Source organism: Cetorhinus maximus, chromosome 17, assembly GCF_964194155.1.
Source record: "Cetorhinus maximus chromosome 17, sCetMax3.hap1.1, whole genome shotgun sequence".
NCBI classification, from domain to species: domain Eukaryota; kingdom Metazoa; phylum Chordata; class Chondrichthyes; order Lamniformes; family Cetorhinidae; genus Cetorhinus; species Cetorhinus maximus.
In genome coordinates, this window is record NC_135895.1 from 89,189,054 (window position 1) to 89,211,465 (window position 22,412).

Consider the following 22,412-nt stretch of genomic DNA (forward strand, 5'->3'; position numbering starts at 1 on the left):
ATTTAAGTTCTAAATGGATGCATTTAGATGCTTCCAACCCAGTTCCATAACTTAAAGCTCTCCATAGCTCGGGACTAAATTCCCATTTGCACTCACAGGCTGGCTGGTGAAGTGTAATTGAGGTTGTCCGTCTGTAGGGCTGAGGATATGAAATATAGTCTAGAAAACTTTGCTCTGAATCCTCACTGCCCTGACTTGGAAGGTTTTGAAATGCTAAGTCTTCCCCACTGCTTTCCTAGCTCCCCTGATATATCACTATTAGTTCCTTCCCATTCTTTCAAATATCTGTCGTGATTGAGTGTTAACATTCGAAAGGGTGAGAAGGGACTGACACCATTTACGTGTGAAGATATCAAGAGTCAATCTTCCATTGGGTTTGGATATGATCAGGAATTCAGTGAAGTGGAGGGGAGATTAATGCGCCTCTTCAAATAAAATCTGTCGGCTTTGGGGAATTAATGCGTTACTAAATGCGACATTCATTCCTTTTTGTCGGAATTATGTCCTTGTAGTTGAATGATGACACCACACAGCAGGGGCCCATTTCCAAGCAATCTTTCTTGGAACACACAAGAGAGGCAATTGCACAACGCTGCAAAACAGACACTTCTGCTGGGAAACAATGATTAGAGGATTTAACAAGCTGGCCAAATGCCTTACTCCAAAACATCCTGTAGATTTCCAATGTCAGAAGGTTGGCCAAGCAGCTTATTTGGTATAATAATGCAAGCAGTGTTCTCACTGTAATCTCAATTACATTTATGTAGCACCTTTCATGACCTTAGGACGTCACAAAGCTTTTTATAGCCAATTAGCTACTTTCTGAAGTATAGCCATTGCTGCAATGTAGGGAAGCAAACAATTTTGATGTAACGGTAGGGTGTGGATTTTTGTACCACTCCGTCTGAGCTGTGGAAAATGCTCAGCAGAAAAAATTAGGTTATGTTGGGTACAGTTTCTGATCCAAAGGCCAGCGTCAATGGATTAATGTCTGTGTAAAAGTAGAGCTCTCGGGAATGCAGTATGAGTACAATAAGCATTTGTGCATGAACCTTACCCATCAAAGACTTCACCTTGGGGATTTTGCCAATCCAAACTTGGAGCCTGTCTGAAGAAGGCAATTGAGCTGGGCTGATGTACTGGTGGTTACTCCCCGGTTACTGGTGGTGGTTTGTGGCGGGTAATTTGAGGCATTAACAAAGACGACATTTGCTCGATGATATCCAAGGTGATTTAACTCAATGGAAACACTGGTTTAGTTTGTATCTTCTTTGCTGAGGACTGGATTTGTGTTTTGCAATGATGAGTTTTAGTTCTACAAAAGTAGAACCTGGTTTTCACTAAGACATCCACATAAATGACAGAGGTATTGGTTAAGTGTTTTTCTAACCTGTCATACAGCTAAAGCACATGACATCTTAGGGGTGCTGGCTCTGGACCCAGGTATTTGATGTTGGATGCTACCAAAGGTTTAATTGCAACAGTGTCATAAAGATTTTTTTTACATCTGGTACCCAAACCTCACAAACTACCTCAGATCCAGATGTAACACTGAGCGATGGCTCTGCCTCTTGATTGGGAATTGGAGATTTGAGTGCAATTTGAACCAATATCAGTTTTGTGGTACTGAAGGCCTGTCAGAGTTGTCTTAAATTAGCTCCCTATGAAAGATTGCTCTTGCACAACTGGAAATGGGACTTGATTTTGTTAATGAGTTAGCATAATTTCCTCAGTAAATTCCGGACCTGCTGGCATTGTCTACAGAGAGCTCTGGTGAACCCATAATATGCATTATCTCACAGTGTGTGCTAGAAACAGCCATACTAGATGCAGATCTGAGGAGAACTCTTTGATTCATTGTATACTGATATTTTCCAGGCTTTGAAATCTGGCTGCACTTGACTCTGACATTGTACCTATCAAGTCAGCCTCTGGGTACTGTCTTGTGGCATTGATTTCCTGTAATTCTCCTTCAGAATGAAGTTGATCAAAACCCATAGATCTAAAATGGGTAAAAAACTGCCTTCCTCTTGGAGGATGCAATTTGTCAACAGGCATTAGTGTGTGAATGCATTTAAGGCGATGCTAGATAGGCATATGGGGGAGAAAGGAACAAAAGGATATATTGAAGGAGTAAGATAAGTAAGGTGAGAGGATGCTTGTATGAAGCATAAATACCAGCATCAACATGTTCAACCAAATGGCCTGTTTCTGTGCTGTAACATTCTGTGCAGTGGAGAGTCAAACTGAGTTTTCAGGGCTTGAAGGAACAATTTATGTTCTGGGAAAGTAGGAGGCCATTCTCTAAAGAATCCAAGAATACCATCCCATCATAAAGTAGGGGACAACATTAGGCATTTTGTGATGAACTGAGGTCCTACTGATCTCAGTTGAATTTCCCACCTAGTTGCCTAACCAAGGCCAGAGCCTGCATGGTCAGTCACGGCAGTGCTTGGATAGTCAGTTAGCAACCTTATTTTCTGGCCACTTTCAGCCCTCTTCACTTACGATTTTTTAAACTGCAGAAACTGCAGGGAACAAATGTGGGAAGATGTGGTCTAATCAAAGAGTAGAGACAACGTAAGAGAGGAAGGTATTCATATGGAAAATAATAAACAGACCTTGACAGGAAGGAACAGCGAGTACAAGTTTAAAAGTAAACCAACTGATAAGGCTAGAGGTTACAAAAATAATAAAAGGAGAAAATTTAAGGCTCTGTACCTGAATGTACATAGCATTCAAAACAAAAGATGAACTGATAGTGCAAATAGAGATAAATAAATACAACCCATTAGCCATTACAGAGACATGGCTGCAGGATGGCATAGATTGGGACCTGAATATTGAAGGGTATGTGACTTTTAGGAAGGATAGGAAGTCAGGGAAAGGTGGAGGGGTGGCTCTGTTAATTAAAAACGACATTAGCACAATAGAGAGGGATGACCTAAGTTCAGGAAACCAGGATATAGAAGCAGTTTGGATAGAGATGAGGAATGATAAAGGCAAGAAGTCACTTGTGGGAGTGGTGTACAGGCCCCCTGCCAGTAATTGCATGAATTCACCAAGGCTCCTTCGAACAGCACCTTCCAAACCCATAACCACTACCATCTAGAAGGACAAGGGCAGCAGATAGATGGGAACACTACCACCTGGAAGTTCCCCTCGAAATCACTCCCATCCTGACTTGGAAATATATCACCGTTCCTTCACTGTCGCTGGCTCAAAACCCTGGAACTCCCTCCCTAACAGCACTGTGGGTGTACCTACACCACAGGGACTGCAGCAGTTCAAGAAGGCAGCTCACCACCACTTTCTCAAGGGCAACTAGGGATGGGCAATAAATGCTGGCCCAGCCAGCGAAGTCCTCATCCCGTGAATGAATAAAAAAAAGAATGGGGTATCAAAGAAGAAATAGCTGGAGCTTGCCAGAAAAGCATGGCGATTATCATGGGGGACTTTAATCTACATATAGACTAGATGGGCAAAGATAGCATAGATGATGAATTCATAGAAGCTTTTGGTTTAATTTGTTATATCAATGCATTCTGGGGCCAAGCAGGGAGTCAGCTTTACTAGACCTGGCATTGTGCAATAAAATAGGATTAGTTAATGACCTCATAGTGAAGGTACTCCTAGATAGCAGTGATCATACTATGATTGAATTTTACATTCAGTTTGAGGGAGAGAAGAGTTGGTCTAAGACTAGTATTTTAAACTTAAATAAGGGCAGTTATGAGGGCATGAAAACAGAGCTAGAGAAAGTGAACTGGCAATTGAGGGATGGGTCAATAGAGACTCAGTGACAGATATTTAAGGGGATATTTCCGAATACACAGAATAGACACTCTCCAACGAGAAAGAAAAATTCCAACAGGAGGACCCACTATCCATGATTAACTAAGAAAGTTGAAGATAGTATAAAACTTAAAGAAAAAGCATATAATTGCACAAAGATGGGTGGTAGGTCTGAAGATTGGATAGAATATAAAAAACAGCAAAGAATGAATAAAAGTAACATCGCAGAAATAGCTGAATATCAGGAATTGGAAGGGAGGGAGGAACTCAATAAAATTACAATCACCAGGGAGTGGTACTTAGCAAATTGTTGGAATTGTGAGTTGCCAAGTCCCTGGGTCAGGATGAATTTCATCCTAGGGTTTTAATGAGATAGTTGATGCGTTGGTTCTAATTTTCCAAAATTCATTAGATTCGGGAAGATTCCATTAGATTGGAAAACAGCTAATGTAACTCTTTTATTCAAATAGTGGGGGAGACAAAAAGCAGGAAACTATAGGCCAATTAGCTTAACATCTGTCATAGGGAAAATGTTACAAGCTATTATTAAGGACGTTATAACAGGGCACTGAAATAAATTCAAGGTAATCAGGTAGAGTCAACATGGTTTTGTGAAAGGTAAATCATATTTAACCAAATTATTGAAGAAGTAACAAGTGTTATGGATAAATAGGAACTGGTGGATGTACTGTACTTAGATTTTCAGAAGGCATTTGATAAGGTGCCACATCAAAAGCTATTGCGGAAAGTGAAAGCTCATGGTGTAGGGGTAACATATTGGCCTAGATAGAAGATTGGCTAGCTAACAGGAAACAGAGAGTAGGCATAAATGACTCATTTTCTGGTTAGCAGGGTGTGTTGAGTGGTGTGCCACAGGGATCAGTACTGGGGCCTTAACTTTTTGCAATTTATATAAATGATTTGGATGAAGGTACAGATGGTATGGTTGCTAACTTTGCTGATGACACAAAGATAGGTAGGAAAGTAATTTGTGAAGAGGAATAAGGAGGCTACAAAAGGATATTGATAGGTTAGGTGAGTGGGCAAAGATCTGGCAAATGGACTATAATGTGGGAAAATGTGAGGTTGTCCATGTTGGCAGGATGAATAAAAAAGAGACATATTATCTAAACGGTAATGGATTGCAGAGCTCTGAGATGCAGAGGGATCTGGGTGTCCTAGTGCATGAATCACAAAAGGTTAGTATGCAGGAAATAATTAGCAAAGCTAATAAAATGTTATAATTTATTATGAGGGGAAATGAATAAAAGGGTAGGGAGGTTATGCTTCATTTCTACAGGGCATTGGTGAGACCACATCTGGAGTGCTGTATACAGTATTGATCTCCTTATTTAAGGAAAGATGTAAATGCTTTAGAAGCAGTTCAAAGAAGGTTTACTAGATTAATACCTGGAATGGGCAGGTTGTTTTATGAGGAAAGGTTGAACAGGCTAGGCTTGCATATGCTGGAGTTTAGAAGAGTAAGAGGTGACTTGATTGAAACCTTTAAGACCCTTGGGGGACCTTGACAGGGTGGATGTGGAGAAGATGTTCCCTCTTGTGGGAGAATCTAGAACTCAGGGTCACTGTTTCAAAATAAGCGGAGATGAGGGAAAAAAATGTCTTTCGGAGGGCTGTGAGACTTTGGAATTCTCTCCCTCAAAAGGTAATTGAGGCAGAATCCTTGAGTATCTTTAAGGCAAAGGTAAATAGATTCTTGATAAGCAAGGGGGTGGAAGGTTATCAGGGGTAGAAAGGAATGTGAAGCTGAGGTTAAAATTAGATCAGCCATGATCTTATTGAACGACGAAGCAACCTCAAGGGGCCAAGTGGCCTGCTCCTGCTCCTGATTCCTGTGATTGTATGTTCATAACTATTCTCTGCTACACAAGCAGCTCCATCTGTCTCAGATGAGAGGCCTTCAAGCTAAGGGGCCAGACAAACTGCTTTTGTATTTATGACTTTCAGTTTACCAGAATTTCTAGGCATCAGGAGATGGATCTTTCTACCTGAAGACATAAGTCATTACCATTTTGCTCACTTTTAGTGACATTCCTCTTAGCAATGGGTATCACTGCAACATTGGTCGAGGCAGTGTCTTCAAGCTAGACATATGACGCTATATAGCAAAACCCAAAAAAAAATGAATTAGAAAGAAAGACTTGCATTTATATAGCACTTTTCACCACCACCAGATGTCTCAAAGCACTTTACAACCAATGGAGTACTTCTGTAGTCACTGTTGTAATATGGGAAGCATGGCCACTTGCTTGCGCACAAGAAGATCCCACAACCAGCAATGTGATAATGTCTAGATAATCTGTTCTTGTGATGTTGATTTGAGGGATAAATATTGGCCAGGACACCAGGGATAACTTCCCTGCTCTTCTTCAAAACGGTGTCATGAGATCTTTTACATCCTCCCGAACAGATAGGATAGGGCCTCAGATTAACATCTCATCCAAAAGACAGCAGAACAATCTACCTTGAAATGTTTTTTCCTTCATTTGAATGCTCTTAGTTTCCTGCAGTATAAACAGGAGTGGCTGTCTATTGGTATTCCAATGGGGAGCTCAGAATTTGCAGGTTGCACTGGAGTACTCAAGTATAAAGCTTCTAATCAGCATGTTACATCAATGTCACGTATAGGTGCACCCTCTATTATTGCTCTTCAGGAACCATTCCTGTCACTGTTAGAACCAACTGTCTCACTTTTCCAGTAAGTTACTTGGTTAGACCCTCCTATGGTAAGATTCAAAGCAGGCAAACTCATCCTGTTGTTCATTATAGGGGGGGGAGAACAAAATGTTGTGAATATGAAATGGGAATCCCAAAAGTGGGACTAAAATGATCACCAGAACGCACATCACCCATGCAGTTTGTTTTTCATGTGGTGTTGTTTCGCACGGTCTTTTGGTTGGTTTGAAGGAAGCTTCTGATTGGTGCCTGTTGTACTCACAGGTGATCCTGGATATGCTGCAGTACGAGAACATCGCTGTACGCAGAGTTCTGAGCAGTGAAGAGAATCTCACAGTGAAACTTGGTGTTCAGGAGATCCCATCTTGTTACCTATACTTCTCTAACAGCACCCACAGGAAGGTCACAGTGTATGTACATTTCTCCAGTTACAAGTGCGTTGCATGCTTTGTGTGCCACAGGTCTTGTTGTCAGCTATTGCCACAAGTACGAGACCGTTATAGCTATTAATACGGGACATGTTGTAAACATCATTCGCGTTGAACTGAACATTGATGGCTGTTTAATTGCTCTGAACTTTTTCTGAAACTTCATGTCTCTCAATATCGCACATTATGTTCAGTTCGGGCAACATTTTCATAACCTTCTGTCCCAACCAGGTAACCAGTTCAGGTGGCTTGAATCATGCTGCAACAGTTGCATCTTGAAGATGCCGGCTTTTTACTTACATAACACTTTTCTGCCGTATGCCACACACCTTCTGATTCAGAGACGCGAGAGCTACCAACTTGGCCACAGCTGATGTGCAATGTTATGATCATGTTACTGTAAAGTGTGTATTTGCTAAGAAAAAATATGTTTTTCAAACCTTTATTTTGAACATTAGCAACTTTAGTTACAGAGAAGCAAACAACAGTGAAATTTTCTTTCAGAAAGCCCAATGAATGAGTTGGGGAAACCCGCTGTCCATCCCCAGGATTAATTTAACAGGAGTGATGATGCAAATGGGGGTTGTATTGCTTGGAATCTAGAAGATTAAGGGATGACTTGATTGAAGTTTTCAAGTTATTAAGCGGGACAGATAGGGCAGGCCTTAATTGGCCCGCCCACTCAAAATGGCAGCGGGGCCCGTTTCAGCGGCGGAGTTCAGCTGCCCGCCCGCCGCCGAGCCAGTGGGGCCCATCAAGGGCAAAATTCTGCCCAGGATGTTTGAACTTGGTGGTGTTGTGATCTGAGCTGATCTTACTATTGGACAAGTCAGATCCCAGAGGGGTACCTTTCTTGATAGATCCTAACTCTATTTTTGAAACCCGTGGAGGCAGGTTACTGAACAAATTCACAGGAGTCTGCTGATGAACTTTTAGCACAAAGAATAAAACATTTATTCAACAGGAAAAATGAACCATGTTACTCTAGACAGAAAGGTTGGGAAAAATCTCAATATAAACACAAGAAAATGATTCAAATATTCACGATTTCTTCACCCCAGCTATATTTTTACAGACACATACAAATTTGGAAAGATAAAGCAATTTACCAGAGCTATCTTATACTCTAATATTCAGGGTAAGTATGTGGAACACGTGAACCAACTGGCAAACTGTGGTCAGACACACCACACTCCAAAGTAAATGACGGATGCGACCAAAGCAGATTCTATGATTTCTCAACAACCCACCTAGATGCTTGTCACACCGTGTGCCAACAGGTCTCACTGAAACTCTGTCTTTCTCACGAGGGTTTCCAATCTCCACGTTTGAAAGACTTGCCTGGGAATGTTCTCCTAATGTTGCTCCCGCTCGGATGGCTTCAACAAGGGCCCATCTCCAGGGTTTCAATCTCCCCTTCCGAGCTTCCTTTCCCCTGGATCGCCAAGTACATTCAAGCCTCATCTTCCAAGCGCAATTTCAGATCTTCGGTCATGCCAAGCAGAACATCACTGCTCTAAGAGGTCCTCAATAAGGAGTCACCAGCCTACGGCTGCCTCCTTGGATCTAAAGGGCTTCTCTCGAGCCCATTGTGCTCCTTGCAGCTCCGTCTTTAATTCAGAGCCTATTTCTCTGCCTCTTTCTTTTAACTTTACTTATCCTGATTAGTTTGTGAACCTGTCCCTTCCCTGGGAGATTCTGGGGCCGCTTTATGTCCCACTCCCTAGTTTGGTACCACCTTCTTGGTTTGGGACCTTCTCTCTGTCCCCCTCTCTGTGTCCTGCTCCCAAGGACACCTCTCAAATGGCACTCCAGTTCAGGTCACCTGACCTGCTTTTCACGCCATTTCACTTTTTTCCTCCTTCTCTTCTGAGTCAGCACACACGGCTGGTTCCTGGCCTGAAGAAAGAAAAAGCACCAACTGCGCGTGTGCAGCACCCCTGGCCAGCACATGTGTGAAAGGCCCGAGGCCCACTGGGGTCCGTAGTTCCCAGAATGTGACTGCTGATTTAGGTAAGTATTTTTGGCTTCATCACAGTGAATTCTTTGGATAGCCAGGGTGCCCCTTTGGAGAGATAATGTACCCCTTTGGATAAGGTTCGGGGTCACTTTTGGGAGAGGTAAGGCACCCTTTGGATTGTTAGAATTAAATATGCTTATGCGCATTTTATGCAAAAACTCATTGGAACTGTCCAGCTGTTGAGGAACTGTCAATCTATCGAGGAATTGTCAAGGAGATGTACAGCTGCTAAGGAATTGTCAAGCTCTCAAAGCTACCTAGGAAGGTCCATGAATACGAGGTGGGTGTGCATGGAGGGGCTAAAGGCAAAGGGTGATGTCTGGGGTGGGGGTGGGTATGGTTTGCCATGAGTTGGCACTAAGTTGGCATTGGAAGTATGAGGGACCATGGAGGGGGTGGGTACAGGGACATGTGTTGGCATAGGTTCAGATGGATGGAGGTATATGGAGTGTGTGGGTGTGAGGGCTGGAGACGTGCTTTTTTTTTTGTTCTCTTTTTATTTATTTAAACACGCAGTGTCAGATCGCAGAGACAGGCCTTGTACCAGATCTGTACACCCCTGCTCCTGGCAGCTTCGACATTCGTCTGGGGCTCCTCGCCCCGACTTCTATTTCAGCCCACACTGGGAAGTCTTCCGACTCATGACCACCTGACCCGGGGACGAAAACCTGGATCTTTGTGTATGCATGCATGTGAACATGCGTATATGTGTTTTTCTCTTCTCTTTTCCCAATTGTTTTCAGCAATGCACCATTGAAACAGACAGAGAGAGCCACAAAAACTACACCTGATCCCTTTCTAATGCTGCTGTGAAGCTAGATGCCAGGAAACTCTTGACAACAGGGTGAGCATACCTCCTCTTGAAAGGATCATGGGCAAGATTATTGCTCCATAATGTAACAAATTGTTGCTGTGTAGCTGCCACCCTGACGTTTTGTAAAATAAACTTCAATGATTAAACTATTCTGTGAATTGATGGTGATGCAAAGCAGGGTTGCTGGTATTCAGCCAGCTACCAGGGCCTTCAGCGCCATCTGTCAACCAGTGTGAGTAAGACAGGCAGGAAAAAGTAGCCTCTGAATTAGACCCAGTAGTAATAAATTAGTCACTTTATCTATTCTCCCCATTAGGTGACTGAGATCGGCACTTGGCGTGCTAATTAATGTTTTCCCCCTGGTGTCAGCGATGACTCAGTGGGTAACAACACTTCACCTTTGAGGCCATGAGTCCAAGATCCACTCCAGAGACTTGACAACAAAGTTTAGGTGGACATTTGCTCTGCAGGTGCCATCTTTTGGTTGAGAGATCGAACTGAGGCCCTCTCTGCTCTCTCACTGGCAGATGTAAAAGACCCCATGGCACTACTCAAAGAAGAGCACAGGAGTCATCCCCTGTGTGCCCTGACCCAATGCCTATCCCTCAATCATCATCATCCTTCAAACAGATTACCTGGTCATTATCAAATTACTACTTGTGGGAGCTTGCTGTGCATAAACTGGCTGCCATGTTTCCTGCATTATGACAGTTAACCACACTTGGAAAATTAATTATTGGCTGGAGAGCACTTTGGGACATCCCGAGACAGTGAAAGATGCCACATAAGCAAACCCATGGGCCCTCACAGAAGCATCAGGACACCTTGGTACTGAGTGTTACCATGTAGGGCAGCACAGCCTGAGCAACCTGAAACCCTCAATGTGGACACATTTCAGAGGGGGTGGGGTGGGGGTGCTGATCAGGAGCAGGAAACTTAACTGATATTCACCACCCACTTCGTCTGCCACACCCTACCCCCTCCGCCCCGGCTCTCCTCCATACCCCTCTGCTTTATAGCCAATTGCAGTAAAGAAAAGCAGCCATTTCATTTTGATTTACTCCACATTACATTGAGGAAGAGAAAGATGAGGGGAGAGGACAAGGGTCACTGCATTGTCAACCTTGTGTTGGAATTGATCTGTGAGAGGTGGAGCGTGTAGTCACCATGTTTACAGCAAAATGCCTGTCAAATAAGACCTTGCTGAAATAATGAGGAAAGAACTTGGCATTTATATAGTGCCTTTCACAGTCTCAGGATGTCCCAACAGGCTTAGCAGCCAATTAAATACTTCCGAAGAGTCACTGTTGTAGTGTCGGAAACATGGGGGACACTTTGTGTAGAGCAAGCTCTCTCACAAATGGCGGTGTGATAATGGCCCGATTATCTTTAGTAATGTGGGTTGAGGCGGGAGATCTCCCCTGCTCCCCTTCAAAATAATCAGTGCTGTAATGTAGGAACTGAGGCAGCCAAGATTGCACACGGGGAAGCTCCCACAAACAGCAACATGGAAGGGACTAGATAACCTTTAATGTATGTTGGTTGTGACTCAGGGCCGAGAGGGCTGCCCACTAAACCATGGCTTAAAAAGAATATTTAAGAGGGGGTTTTGGGGTTGGGGAGAGGTACCTCACCTAGAGTACCGTGAGCAGTTTGGGGCGTGAAGGATATATTGGCCTTAAAGGGGATTAAGTGTAGATTTGCCAGAATGAGCCCTAGACTGCAAGGATTATATTCCAAGTAGAGATTACACAGACTCTGGTTGAATTTAGAAGGTAAGAGGGCGATTTAATCGAAGCTTTCAAGATATGTAAGGGAGCAGCTAGGGTAGATTGGGAGAATATGTTTTCACTGGTAGGGGAGTCTAGGACTAGGAGGCATAGTCTAAAAATTAGAGCCAGGCCTTTCAGCATTGAGATTCAGAAACATTTCTCCATGAGATCAATTGTTTATTTATAAATCTGATATTGATAGATTTTCGTTAACCAAAGGTGTGTAAGGAATATGGGAGAAAGGCAGGTGTGTGGAATTAGAGAGCAGCTCTGTCATGACCTCACTGAATGGCAGGACCAGGATCAAGAGGCTGAATGGCCTACTCCTGTTCCTATGTTCCTATAAACCTTTAATCAGGTGGCTGAATTTATTTTTTTTTAAAAAGGTAAACCAGCAACTAGAACATGTCAAACTTTTTGGGCTGAGGGGATGGGGCAATGAGTGAGAATTGTACAAACACAGGCATTTCTCACTCTTTTTAAACAAAGAATTCTTTCCACAGCTGCGTGATGAAGGGCCACAGCTAAAGTGAGAATCTGGCTTTCCCTATCCAGCTTGTTTCCTGGTGGTTTTGGTTTCTGAGTCCGAAACAGTTAATATCTCACTGCATGGAATATGCACAGGAGACTGTACGACTTTTGCACAATAGGAAGATGTTCCAAACTGTTGCATGAAAACAATAGGGTTTTTCCGGGTGACTGAACAGAGGCAACTGGAGCGATCGGCGAGTTAAGTGACAAGCAGATGGGACGTTCTCTCTGTGAATGGATGATTAATGCTGTGGAGCTGAGTGGTGGCACAGTGCGAGGAGCAATGGGGCAGCACGCCACGTTTTGGTAAATGGGACTTGCCAGGGAGAATTTCATCAGAGCCTGAGGGACAGATGTGGGAAGAAGCTAAAGTCAAGTGTAAGCCTGTCCCTGGCCACAGCATCCCTTTCCACTGTCTCCTGTGACAGACGCCGGGGATAATTGGATGGTGCTGATGACATTATCAAAGTGCCAGGCTTTCTTCAGAGCTAGTGGAGGGGAAAATTATTTGTGATCAAGTATGAGGCCTCCATCTGCTCATGGTTAAACAGATCTACAGCCCTGCGTGTGTCTTTAAGAGGGGCTAAACAGAACAGTAAATATCAGGCAGCAAGGTCATGGAGAATTAATGGCAGGGGCAAGTTGGGCACTGCCCCTTTCAAACTTCGAAGACCACCCAGTTACTTTACTCTACCTCCCATTGCTTCTTGCCTCTTTGCCCTCCCTTTTTTCGTTTTTTTTTCTGCATCTTTTTCTCTTTCGTACTGTTCTGTTTTTCTCTGTACCTTTCTTTTCTCATTTTTACATCGCTTTCTCTCTCTCTAGTCTGCCTGTCTCGGCTTTTCCTTTCTTTCCTTGCTTCACCTCACTTTTCCTCTTTCTGCCTCCTTTCCTTCTGTTTCTCGTTCCTTCTGTTTACTGTCACCAGTGTTGGACTTTCCAACGGCCAGTAACTCTTTTCAAACAGATATTTATTTGAGCATGTTTGTCTCCTTCTCTTTCCCCAACACCTGTGGAGGTAATTTTAACTTTGACCAATAGTGTAAAAGCAGACAATAATCGCATCAGCCACACTTTGTGCATCTGTCCCTCTTCATGTTTCCATTAAACATTGGAAAAGATGTATCTCAGGTGGCTGTCCCATTTTACACTGCCACCCATCAACAGTGTTATTACCCTATGTGTCCTTCAGGGTCTTTTGGGGTGCATGTGGGCATTACTGGCAAGGTAGGATTTAATGCCCATACATATTTGTCCTGGAAAGGCTTGATACACTGAGTGACTTGTTGAACCACTTCAGAGGGCAGTTAAGCATCAAACACATTGGTGTAAAACTTTCGATAACATTTTCCAGGCGTGGGCTTTACTGGTAAGGCCAGCATTTATTGACCATCCCTTATTGCCCAGAAAAGGTGGGCTTAGGTTGCCTTTTAAACCTACAGCAGAGTATATACTTTGTAGTGAGTTTGAAAAACAGGCTTGCATTTATACAGTTCCTTTCATGGCCACAGGACATTCCAAAGTGTGTTACACCACTGAAGCACTTTTGAAACGCTATAAACGTAGGAAATATGGCAGCCAATTTGCGCACAGCAAGCTCCCAAAGACAGTTCCGTGATCTGTTTTCATGATGTTGATTGAGGGATAAATATTGGCCACTGACGCTAATTCCCCTGCCCTTCTTCAAAGTGGTGCCATGGGATGTGAGAGGGCAGAAGAGGCATCAGTGCAACATCTCAGCCAAAAGGTGGCAGCTCCAGTAGCGCAACACTCCCTCAGTACTGCACTGGAGTGTCAGCCTTGATTTCTGTGCACAGGTTCTGGTGTGGGACTTGAACCTACAGCCTTCTGACTTAGAGGTGAAAGTGCTACCAGCTGAGCCATGGCTGACACTATAATTGCACGACTTTCTAGACCACCTTAGAGTGTAGTTTAGAGTCAACTATGTTGCTGCAGGTCTAGAGTAACATATAGACCAGACCAGGTAAGGGCGGCAAGTTTCCTTCTCTAAAGGATACAAATGAATTAGTTGGGTTTTTAATGGCACTCTGAAAGCTACAAGGTCAATTTTACTGTTGGCAACTTTATTTTATCTTCAGATTTTTTTGAAAACTGAATTTAAATTCTCAAACTGCCATGGTGGGATTTGAGTTTGTATTTATCTAGAATATTATTCTAGTAGCACAATCAATACATTACTGTAACTATCAGGAAAGGCAGTGTGACACACAGGTATTGGTGGTGGCTGGTAATTAAGTGGAGCAAATGGAATGGGGCAAGCAACAGCAACTTGGATTTATATAGTGCCTATATCATCGAAGGTACATCACAGAGAGATGATCAGAAATGAACTGACATAGAACCAAAGACATTTGCAATGGCGATCAAAAGCTTTGTCAGATAGATAGGTTTTACAGAGGGAGATGGAGAGTCTGACGTGTTTAGGAAGCGAATTCTGTAGATTCTGAGCTGGGCAGCTGAAGGCTTGGTCACCAGTAGTGGGACAAACAGGAGGGATACTAGAGGCTGGTCACTGAGGAATAGAGACTTTGAAAACAGGACTGGGAGGGTGCCTGTGGTGGGGTATTGTCGAGCTAGAGGTGCTTAGAGAGATAGAGTGGACAAAATCATTGATTGTTATTGCTTCACCATTGGTGGCCTTGTCTTCAGCTGCCAAGACCCCTCAACTCTGAAATTTCCTTCCTAAACCTATCCATCTCTCCAGTTTTCTCTCTCTCCCAGATCTTGCCTTACATCCCTTCTCTCTCTCCCAGATCTTGCCTTACATTCCCTCATGGGTCATATGCAGTGAGTTTACTAATGCATTACTGTCAGTCTCCCAGTGTCCAACTGCAATGTGTAGGATGGGAGGGAGCATCTAACACGGGTCCTGGAACTCTTTTTTTTCCCTCTCTGGAAGAAAGTCAGGCTGAGCAGAAAATTTCTTTTTCAAACCCCAGACCGTCCCTTCTTCCAGACTTTCAGCTCAGATCTGGTGAAGGGCCCTCCCTTTGTCTCTTAACATGTGTTGCCGTCCATTAGCAGGCTGACTTTGCCAGTGATGGGCGCTGAGTGGCAACCCGGGGAATGGTGTTTGCCGAGCATGAGTGATCCTGCGGAACCTGAAGTGAAATGTTTCTATTGCTAAAGGGTGAGGGTTGAGGTGAAACAATGAGCGTGCTCTGTGCTGAAACTGGTTGCTTTCCCATCCACAGGAAAATGCCAACACGTACTTTCTACACGTATCACTTGCGCCGGTTACCAGGGGTGACGCGTGGCGCTTACAAGCTGGCTGAACTGAACTCGACACATATGACCACAGTTCCACCATGGAGAGACTTTGACAGGTACGATGTTTTGTATGATTGGAGGGATGTGACGTGGCGCAGCAATAGACCTCTCAGCCCTTCCCCTGCCTCCCCTCTAACCAGCGTCCTGTTGAATTCCCACTTGAAGTTGAGTTGCTGATGTCTTTTAAAGGGTGAGGGAGGTGGTTGGGGGGCGGGGGGGTGGGGGGGGGCGGGGGGGGCGGGGGGGGCAGGGTTACAGCAGGGTGAAAATTTGAGCTTGCTGGTGGAAACTGAGTTGCAATGGCTATGCTGCACTACCCCTTGCTGGCATTACAGGGAGCTGACCAGCACCCCCACCCCACACACACACACACACACACACACACACACCAATCAAGTAGTTGTGGCCAGGTTCTCCCACTGGCTGCTGTGCAGAGTCAGCACTTGGCTAATGGAAAGCCCAGTAAAATCTAGCCCCCATGGTGAAGGGACCCCGAGCGATGTCTCAATGTGGTCAGCTCACAGAGAGGGAAAGCTGTCAGGCCATCAGTTTCTGGTGGGGCTGACACCTATTTGCCAAACCCAGAACTGGACAGTGGGCTGATCTAATGCTTACTTTACTGCTAGTTAAAATGCATCAAGAACCTCGCCAATGAGCGATAGCTTCAGCTCATACAACAGCAAAAGAAATTAAATGTGCACTTCTGTTTTACAAATCAGGCTTTTGATTAGCATTTCCTTTTTCAAATGTCCAGAAGACCCAACAGATCCAAAACAGAGTTGGATGGGGAAACAGTCTCAACTTAGGCTTGATTGAAACTCTGGTCCTAGAGGGGGTTGTACTAGTGTACAGAACCCTTGCATCATTCAGCTTGGCAAAGCTAGATTCATTGTCCATATATTAGCCTTGCCCAGATACTCTGCATAATCTGTCTTCGTGGATGGATGCACAGGTTGGGTTCCAATGATGCCAAAGCTGAGGACATGGGCTCCCATGCCAGGCTTATTCCTGAATTACAAGTGATCCCAGAAGCCTGCAGCCAGCCTGCCCATCTTTTCCATAGAACCCCCAGTGTTAGAACATGAAAGCGGTATAACTCTGATCCTTCTGGACTGCGTAGTGCGACACAGCTGCTACAGCATCGGCAAACCTCTCTGTGGTTGCTTCAGGAAAAGAGTATAACACCCACAAGCTATTTTTATTTTTTGAGATTGGGCCTAAAACTGGCATGAATTACTGGAAAAACGATCTCTTAATTAAATATAAATGCTAAGCTTTTTACTTGACTGTGATCAATGACACTTTACAGCAAAGAGCTCAATCTTCAACTTTTGAGGTGTAACTGCATCCCTTTCACTGTGTGGTGGTGTAACTGTACCTCTCTCTCTGTGGTGAGGTATAACTGCATCCATCTCGCTGTATGGAGGTGTAACTGCCTCCCTCTAGCTGTGTCAAGGTGTGACTGCATCTACCTCTCTGTGTCAAGGTGTTGTAACTACCATTAATCTTTTGCCTGTGTTTCTGTTTGCAGTTCCAAAATATACATGGCTGACCTGGAATCGGCACTTTACTACGCTCTCAAAGTGGAGGTGGGATCACATCAGGAGCTGTCGGGAAAGGCCCTCACTGCTCTGAATCATTTCATTGGTCTGCTCACAAAGGTTAGTTAGACAGTGAGTTTGGGCATGAGTCACCGGGATATGAATTATGTCAAATTCAACAGTGCTTCTGAATAAAGCAGTAAAAAGGTCACACAAACTGTGGGCTGGGATGGGAGATGTTAATCTAATCACTTGAAAATACTTCACATTGCTTCCTTCTCTCTGGTTGCCACTTTTGAGAGTACTATTATGGTGGATCCATTATATTCTTTTAATTCTTGGAATGAGAAGTTACTCACAGATGAATTTGACTGCTGTTTTCATCACAATAGGATTTCATAGTGCCGGAGCACTTTGCAAAGGAATTGCTTTCAGCAGGGAATGTGTGGTGTTTCTGTTTGTTGCTCACTGCGTTCCTGTATGAGGTTCCCAATTGTTCAGCAGGGTAAGGGTTACTGTATAAGTGTAGAGTTTACATTAATTCTGTTTGGACTACTGACTGTGTAACAGTAATGATTTTCACAGAAAGGGAGAGCAAATATTGCAGTGTAAGACTGACAGAGCCCTACCCTGAGACTTTCAGTTCAATAGTAGAGTTGAATGCGAATGAATCTTTCCCCAATTTTTTTTTGTCCAAATAACCATGACACTTTTCATACTATTTATGTTGAATCTATATGACAAATTGATAAAATACCATTACTTCTTGTTTTTCACATCATACCTTCTTGTGTCGCATGCACTTCATTTAAGTTTCATTTTCCCAAAGCACCAATAAAAGCAATAATTAGAAGCTAGCAGATGTGCAAGTCAAATGTAAGCAAATCGGCAACAAATCAAACACGAGGAGTAACCCAAATCTAGAAATGAAGCAAAAATGAAACTGCTCAAAACACCTTTGAACAGACAGAAAAAAAACTGTTCATAATTTCCACGCCTTTCCTTGCCGTCTGCTGACGACCAACTCCAAATAAGGTTTCAAACAGAATGAAAACATCAACAAAGTTCCAACTCTCATGGTAGCCTAATTAAAGTGCCTTGAATATGATCCTTTGTATCTCTGATAGCCTTCACACTTTGGCCAGTGCAAGTTTAAATTTGTCTTTGCTGCGGCCAGGAAATGGCCTCTCCGCCCTTGTTTTACTTCAAATGATTTGAAAACGAGATTTGAGCCATAGATTCAAAGAAATCTAAAACACGCATTTTTGGATATCGGTTGAGGAAGATTTGAGAAACATTTTTAATGAAAATAAAACTGACCATCGAGAGCTTGCCTTTCTTTTTGTTGCAGCCCCAAATCATTGAAAATTTCTGACGGAATAAAGATGAGAAACCATTTTTAGGTTTGAAGACTATTTTTTGTACAGAAGTATGAAAACGGAGTAAACTTTTCCATTTTTGTGAGGGAATTTTTGTTCATCTGGTTTTATGTTTGTTGAAGCAGTCAGGGGTCGTTCCAGAGGAAGGACCTGTATATTTTTTTTTAATGAGAACTGGGAAACAATTATTGTTCTTTATAAACCTGCATGGAAGATGGAATTTGCATTTAGAAAGCAGCTTTTGCATTCTCAGGATAGTCCAAAGCACTTTGCAGCCAGTGCACTGCTTTGAGGTGAACTCATTGTTGTTATCGAGGCAAACCTGCAGTGGTTAAAAGCGGCAATCAATCATTTTCCAGAATTCTATCGAATATTTTCACTCAACACACAATCCACTTTCTTATTTACCTGAATAGCTTCCCCTTTCTAATGGGCAGTGCCACTGGAGGCTGTGTTGCAGTGATTAAGACAGGATTTTCTTGTTAAGATCATCGCTGGGCTGTGAAATGATTCCAACTGCCTTTGAACTATTGTATGTTATATTCCATGATCTGAAGAAGCTAATGATTTTGGTACATCACGTGATCACACTGCCAGGTGTGGCACAGCTGGATCTCAGAGGGCTCCACCACCACCTCTCTCCCCGGGAGTGCGAGACCGCGAGATAGCTGATCTTTTCAGAGGCTAACCTGCAACCCCACTTTTTGTATTCACTTTCTTTGCCACAAGGGTGGTGAACTCTGCTGCAGGCCAACATTCAAGATAACTTACTATGCCGCAACTATTCTGTACCAGCAGCATTAGTGATAAAGCTTCAGTAATGAATACAAGGCGCCCCATAACATACAAGAAAGTATCCAAGTGACAGTAATGAGTCTTGGGGACTGAGAAGGAAGTTGATGACCAGCAAAACAGCATCTGTGCCACTAATTTAGTTTTCTACCACATAACCATTCCAGCCCAACCTATCTTCTCCTGCCATAGTATATTGCAATGCAGAAGAAGGCCATTCAGCCTATCATGACTTGGAATCGAGAGTTAATGCAAATGATCTTTTGCCCAATTTCACACAGGCTTCAGTAGTCCAGCCACAACGTGCGCAGTCAGTCTCACTGCCAAGTGGTTATGGAATTGCCTCAATATTGCTCGGTTCGGTAGTATAACTCCGGAGTCAAAGGGACAGGCTGGGTTCTGAGTCGATGATGTTTGTCCAGGAGCAAATGCAGTTCCATCATGGTGTCTGGAACCCCAGCCTTTGAGTTAGGGTAAGGGATACCAGAGCTTCCAGTTGCTGACACTGGCCCGTCCTATCCTCGTTTTGTGGATGAAGTTCAGTGGCAGGAATACCCGGGGTAACTGGTTCTTCCACCTCTGTGTGACAGTGATCAGCTTTTGTCACTTATCCACTCACACATGACCTTTGCAGCCAGGCAGCTCTGTGTCCTGGCAGGAGGCTATTGGGACACCAGCAGCGCTGCTAATGACCCCCAAGGTGCCCATCCTCCACCAACTCCTCCAGCTGACCTGTCGAGTCAAGCCATTTATCAAGACTTGACGACCGGTAAGTGGTCACAGAATTGACGCCTTGACCTTTTCAGCCGCTGTCTGCAGGGTCGTTAGTCACATACAAAGGACATTAGCCGATAGCAATGGGTTTTGTCTGCTGGAAAAGTGAACAAGGAAAAAGATTCAGAAGGAAAAGAGAAGAGGAATCCAGCTCTTCAGGGAGGTCAGTCTGATCTCGGTAACAAGCCCTTCAAGTCTAGAGGGGAAAGCTTTTTGATATGTCAACAAATAGAAAAGGATGTGACGCAGTTTTCATTTCACACTTTCAAAGCTAATATTTTGGTTTGTCTTGTCAGAAAAAAATGTGTTTGTATAAGAGGAAAAATATACAGAAACTACAAAGGGCAAGATTGCTAACATCCCATTTAAAAGCCAACATGTCACTCAAATGTGAATACCTTGCAGGCACCACCTCTCTTAATTCTAGCCTCTTGCACTTTGTCCCTGTGTGCTGGCTAGGTTTCCTCTATTTCATCAACAACAACAACTTGCATTTGTATAGCATCTTTAACATAGTAAAATGTGCTTCACCGAAGTGTGGTCAAACCAAATTTGATACTGAAAGACATAGGGAGATATTAGCACTATTGATCTAAAGTTTAGTCAGAGGCAGGATTTCAAGTAGTGTTTTAAAGGAGGAGAGAGAGAGAGGTTTAGGGAGGGAATTCCAGGGCTTAGCGCCAAGACAGCTGAGGGCACAGCCACCAATGGAGGGTGAAGACGTACAGAAAGCTGATTCGTTTGCAGCATATGGTGAAATGGAGCAAACGCAAGCCCTGCCTCCTCTCAAAATTTGCCATTGCATTCACAAGAACTACCTCTTTACTTCCTTCCAAGTTTATTGCCCCACTCCCACCACCCCATCCAAGCCTCTTCAGTTTCACTGACTGGCCTTAGTGTGTGTCCAGCCAGTGAAGTTGAAGGGGGCAGTGAAGTGATATAGCCGTAGATATTGCCTCAACAAGCCAGTTCAACAATCGTGTTCACGCCGAAGGGATTAGGTAGATGGCATTTACTCAGTCGTGACTGTGCAAACTCAGGATACTTCAGTAGTTCAGTAGCTGTTTGAAGTGTCTTTCTGCTGTCCCCAGCAGATTCTTGTTTGATCTTGACCTGAGCTTCAAGACCAATTTCCTTGTTTGGCTGTGCCCAAACATCACTGCTGCCCAACCCTTCATCCGTGCTTTCATCACCTCTTGACTTGGCGCCTCAAATGCTTCCTTTTCTATCTTCTAAATCTCCTACTGTTGGCTTCTCCTTTATGAAGCACCTTGGGATGCTTATTTTCATTAAAGGAACTGTATAAATGGCAGTTGTTGGTCCAACGGTACAAGCAACTGGTGCTATTACAGAGTCGCACAGCTAATAGCTGATACTGGAATACACATTAGGGACTTCCTAATCTGCCACTTTTGAAAACATAGTCCTCATTGGCACACACTGCCCACTGTGGATATTGAACTGCACAGATGTTGAAGTCACTGTTTTAATGTTATGATCTTGGCCAGGACAACAGTAGTGGCGTTGGCCTCCACACCCTTTTGCTAAGGGTTGGGGGTAAAATGGCCAGAGATGCTGATCCACATTGCATTATTTGGTAGCCTCCCATGGGAGGTGCGTCTGTAGGTGAAGGCTGTAGACAACTTTGGGCTTCCTGTGGTGCCCCCACCCCCTCCACTCCGCTTTAAGAAAAAAAAAATAGCCAGTCGACATGAAGATTCACTTGAGGAGGTGCATTTGGCCTCTCTGGCACTGCAAACTATTAAAAGGCAATGCCTTCAAGGGAGGGAGGGGAGGCAGATGGGAGAAGAAATGAAAGGAAGGGAAAGTAGGGAGGGGTGGTTAGTGAGAGTGAATTTTCAGACATCAGTGAGGAACAGCAAACAAAATTATGTTAATGAGGAAAGTGTATTGTTTTCAGGGTGCTGGCTGAGGTAAGTTGGGAAAGTGACTGCAGGAGGCAGAAAGCCCAGGAAGAGGAAACCAAATGGGACTGAGTAGCTTGGATTCAGCTTGTAGAACTGGCTGAGGTTTTGATCAGCTTTGGACAGAGCAGAAGAGTTCCAGGACAAGGCAGCTGATCCTGCTTGCTGACATCTCTGAGGAAAACCTGGAAGGAAGCAGAGACAAAATGGTGGCATTTTGACTTTCCTTCAAGAAACATTGGCACATTCTCATAATTTCACACACATTCATTTTATCATTGAAATGTGCTCTTGGCTGGTCTCCCACATTCTACCCTCCATAACTTTGAGGCCATCCAAAACTCTGCTGCCTGCAACAAGTCCCATTGCCCTATCACGCCTGTACTCACTGACCTACATTGGCTCCCGCTCAAGAAACGTCTTGATTTTAAAATTCTCATAATTGTTTTCAAATCCCTCCATGACCTTGCCGTCCCTATCTCTGTAATCTCCTCCAGCTCAACAGCTCTCCCAGATATCTGGATTCCTCTAATTCTGGCCTCTTGTACACTCACAATTTTAGTCACCGCACAGTTGGTGGCCAAACCTTCAGTCACCTGGGCCCAACTCCACCCTTACCGTAGACACCTCTCTGTCTTCCCTTTCCTTCTTTA

The 22,412-nt window shown here is 43.8% G+C and overlaps 1 protein-coding gene across 1 annotated transcript in view; it reads left to right on the top strand.

Annotated features, from left to right (window-relative positions):
* The window catches only part of qsox1 (quiescin Q6 sulfhydryl oxidase 1), a 118,117-nt gene that overhangs the window by 62,272 nt on the left and 33,433 nt on the right, over positions 1–22,412 (top strand). Inside the window, exons 6-8 of the mRNA XM_078561558.1 lie at positions 6,757–6,902; positions 15,273–15,404; positions 16,880–17,009. Coding sequence (XP_078417684.1) covers positions 6,757–6,902; positions 15,273–15,404; positions 16,880–17,009 — 408 coding nt within the window. The remainder of the gene's footprint in view (positions 1–6,756; positions 6,903–15,272; positions 15,405–16,879; positions 17,010–22,412) is intronic.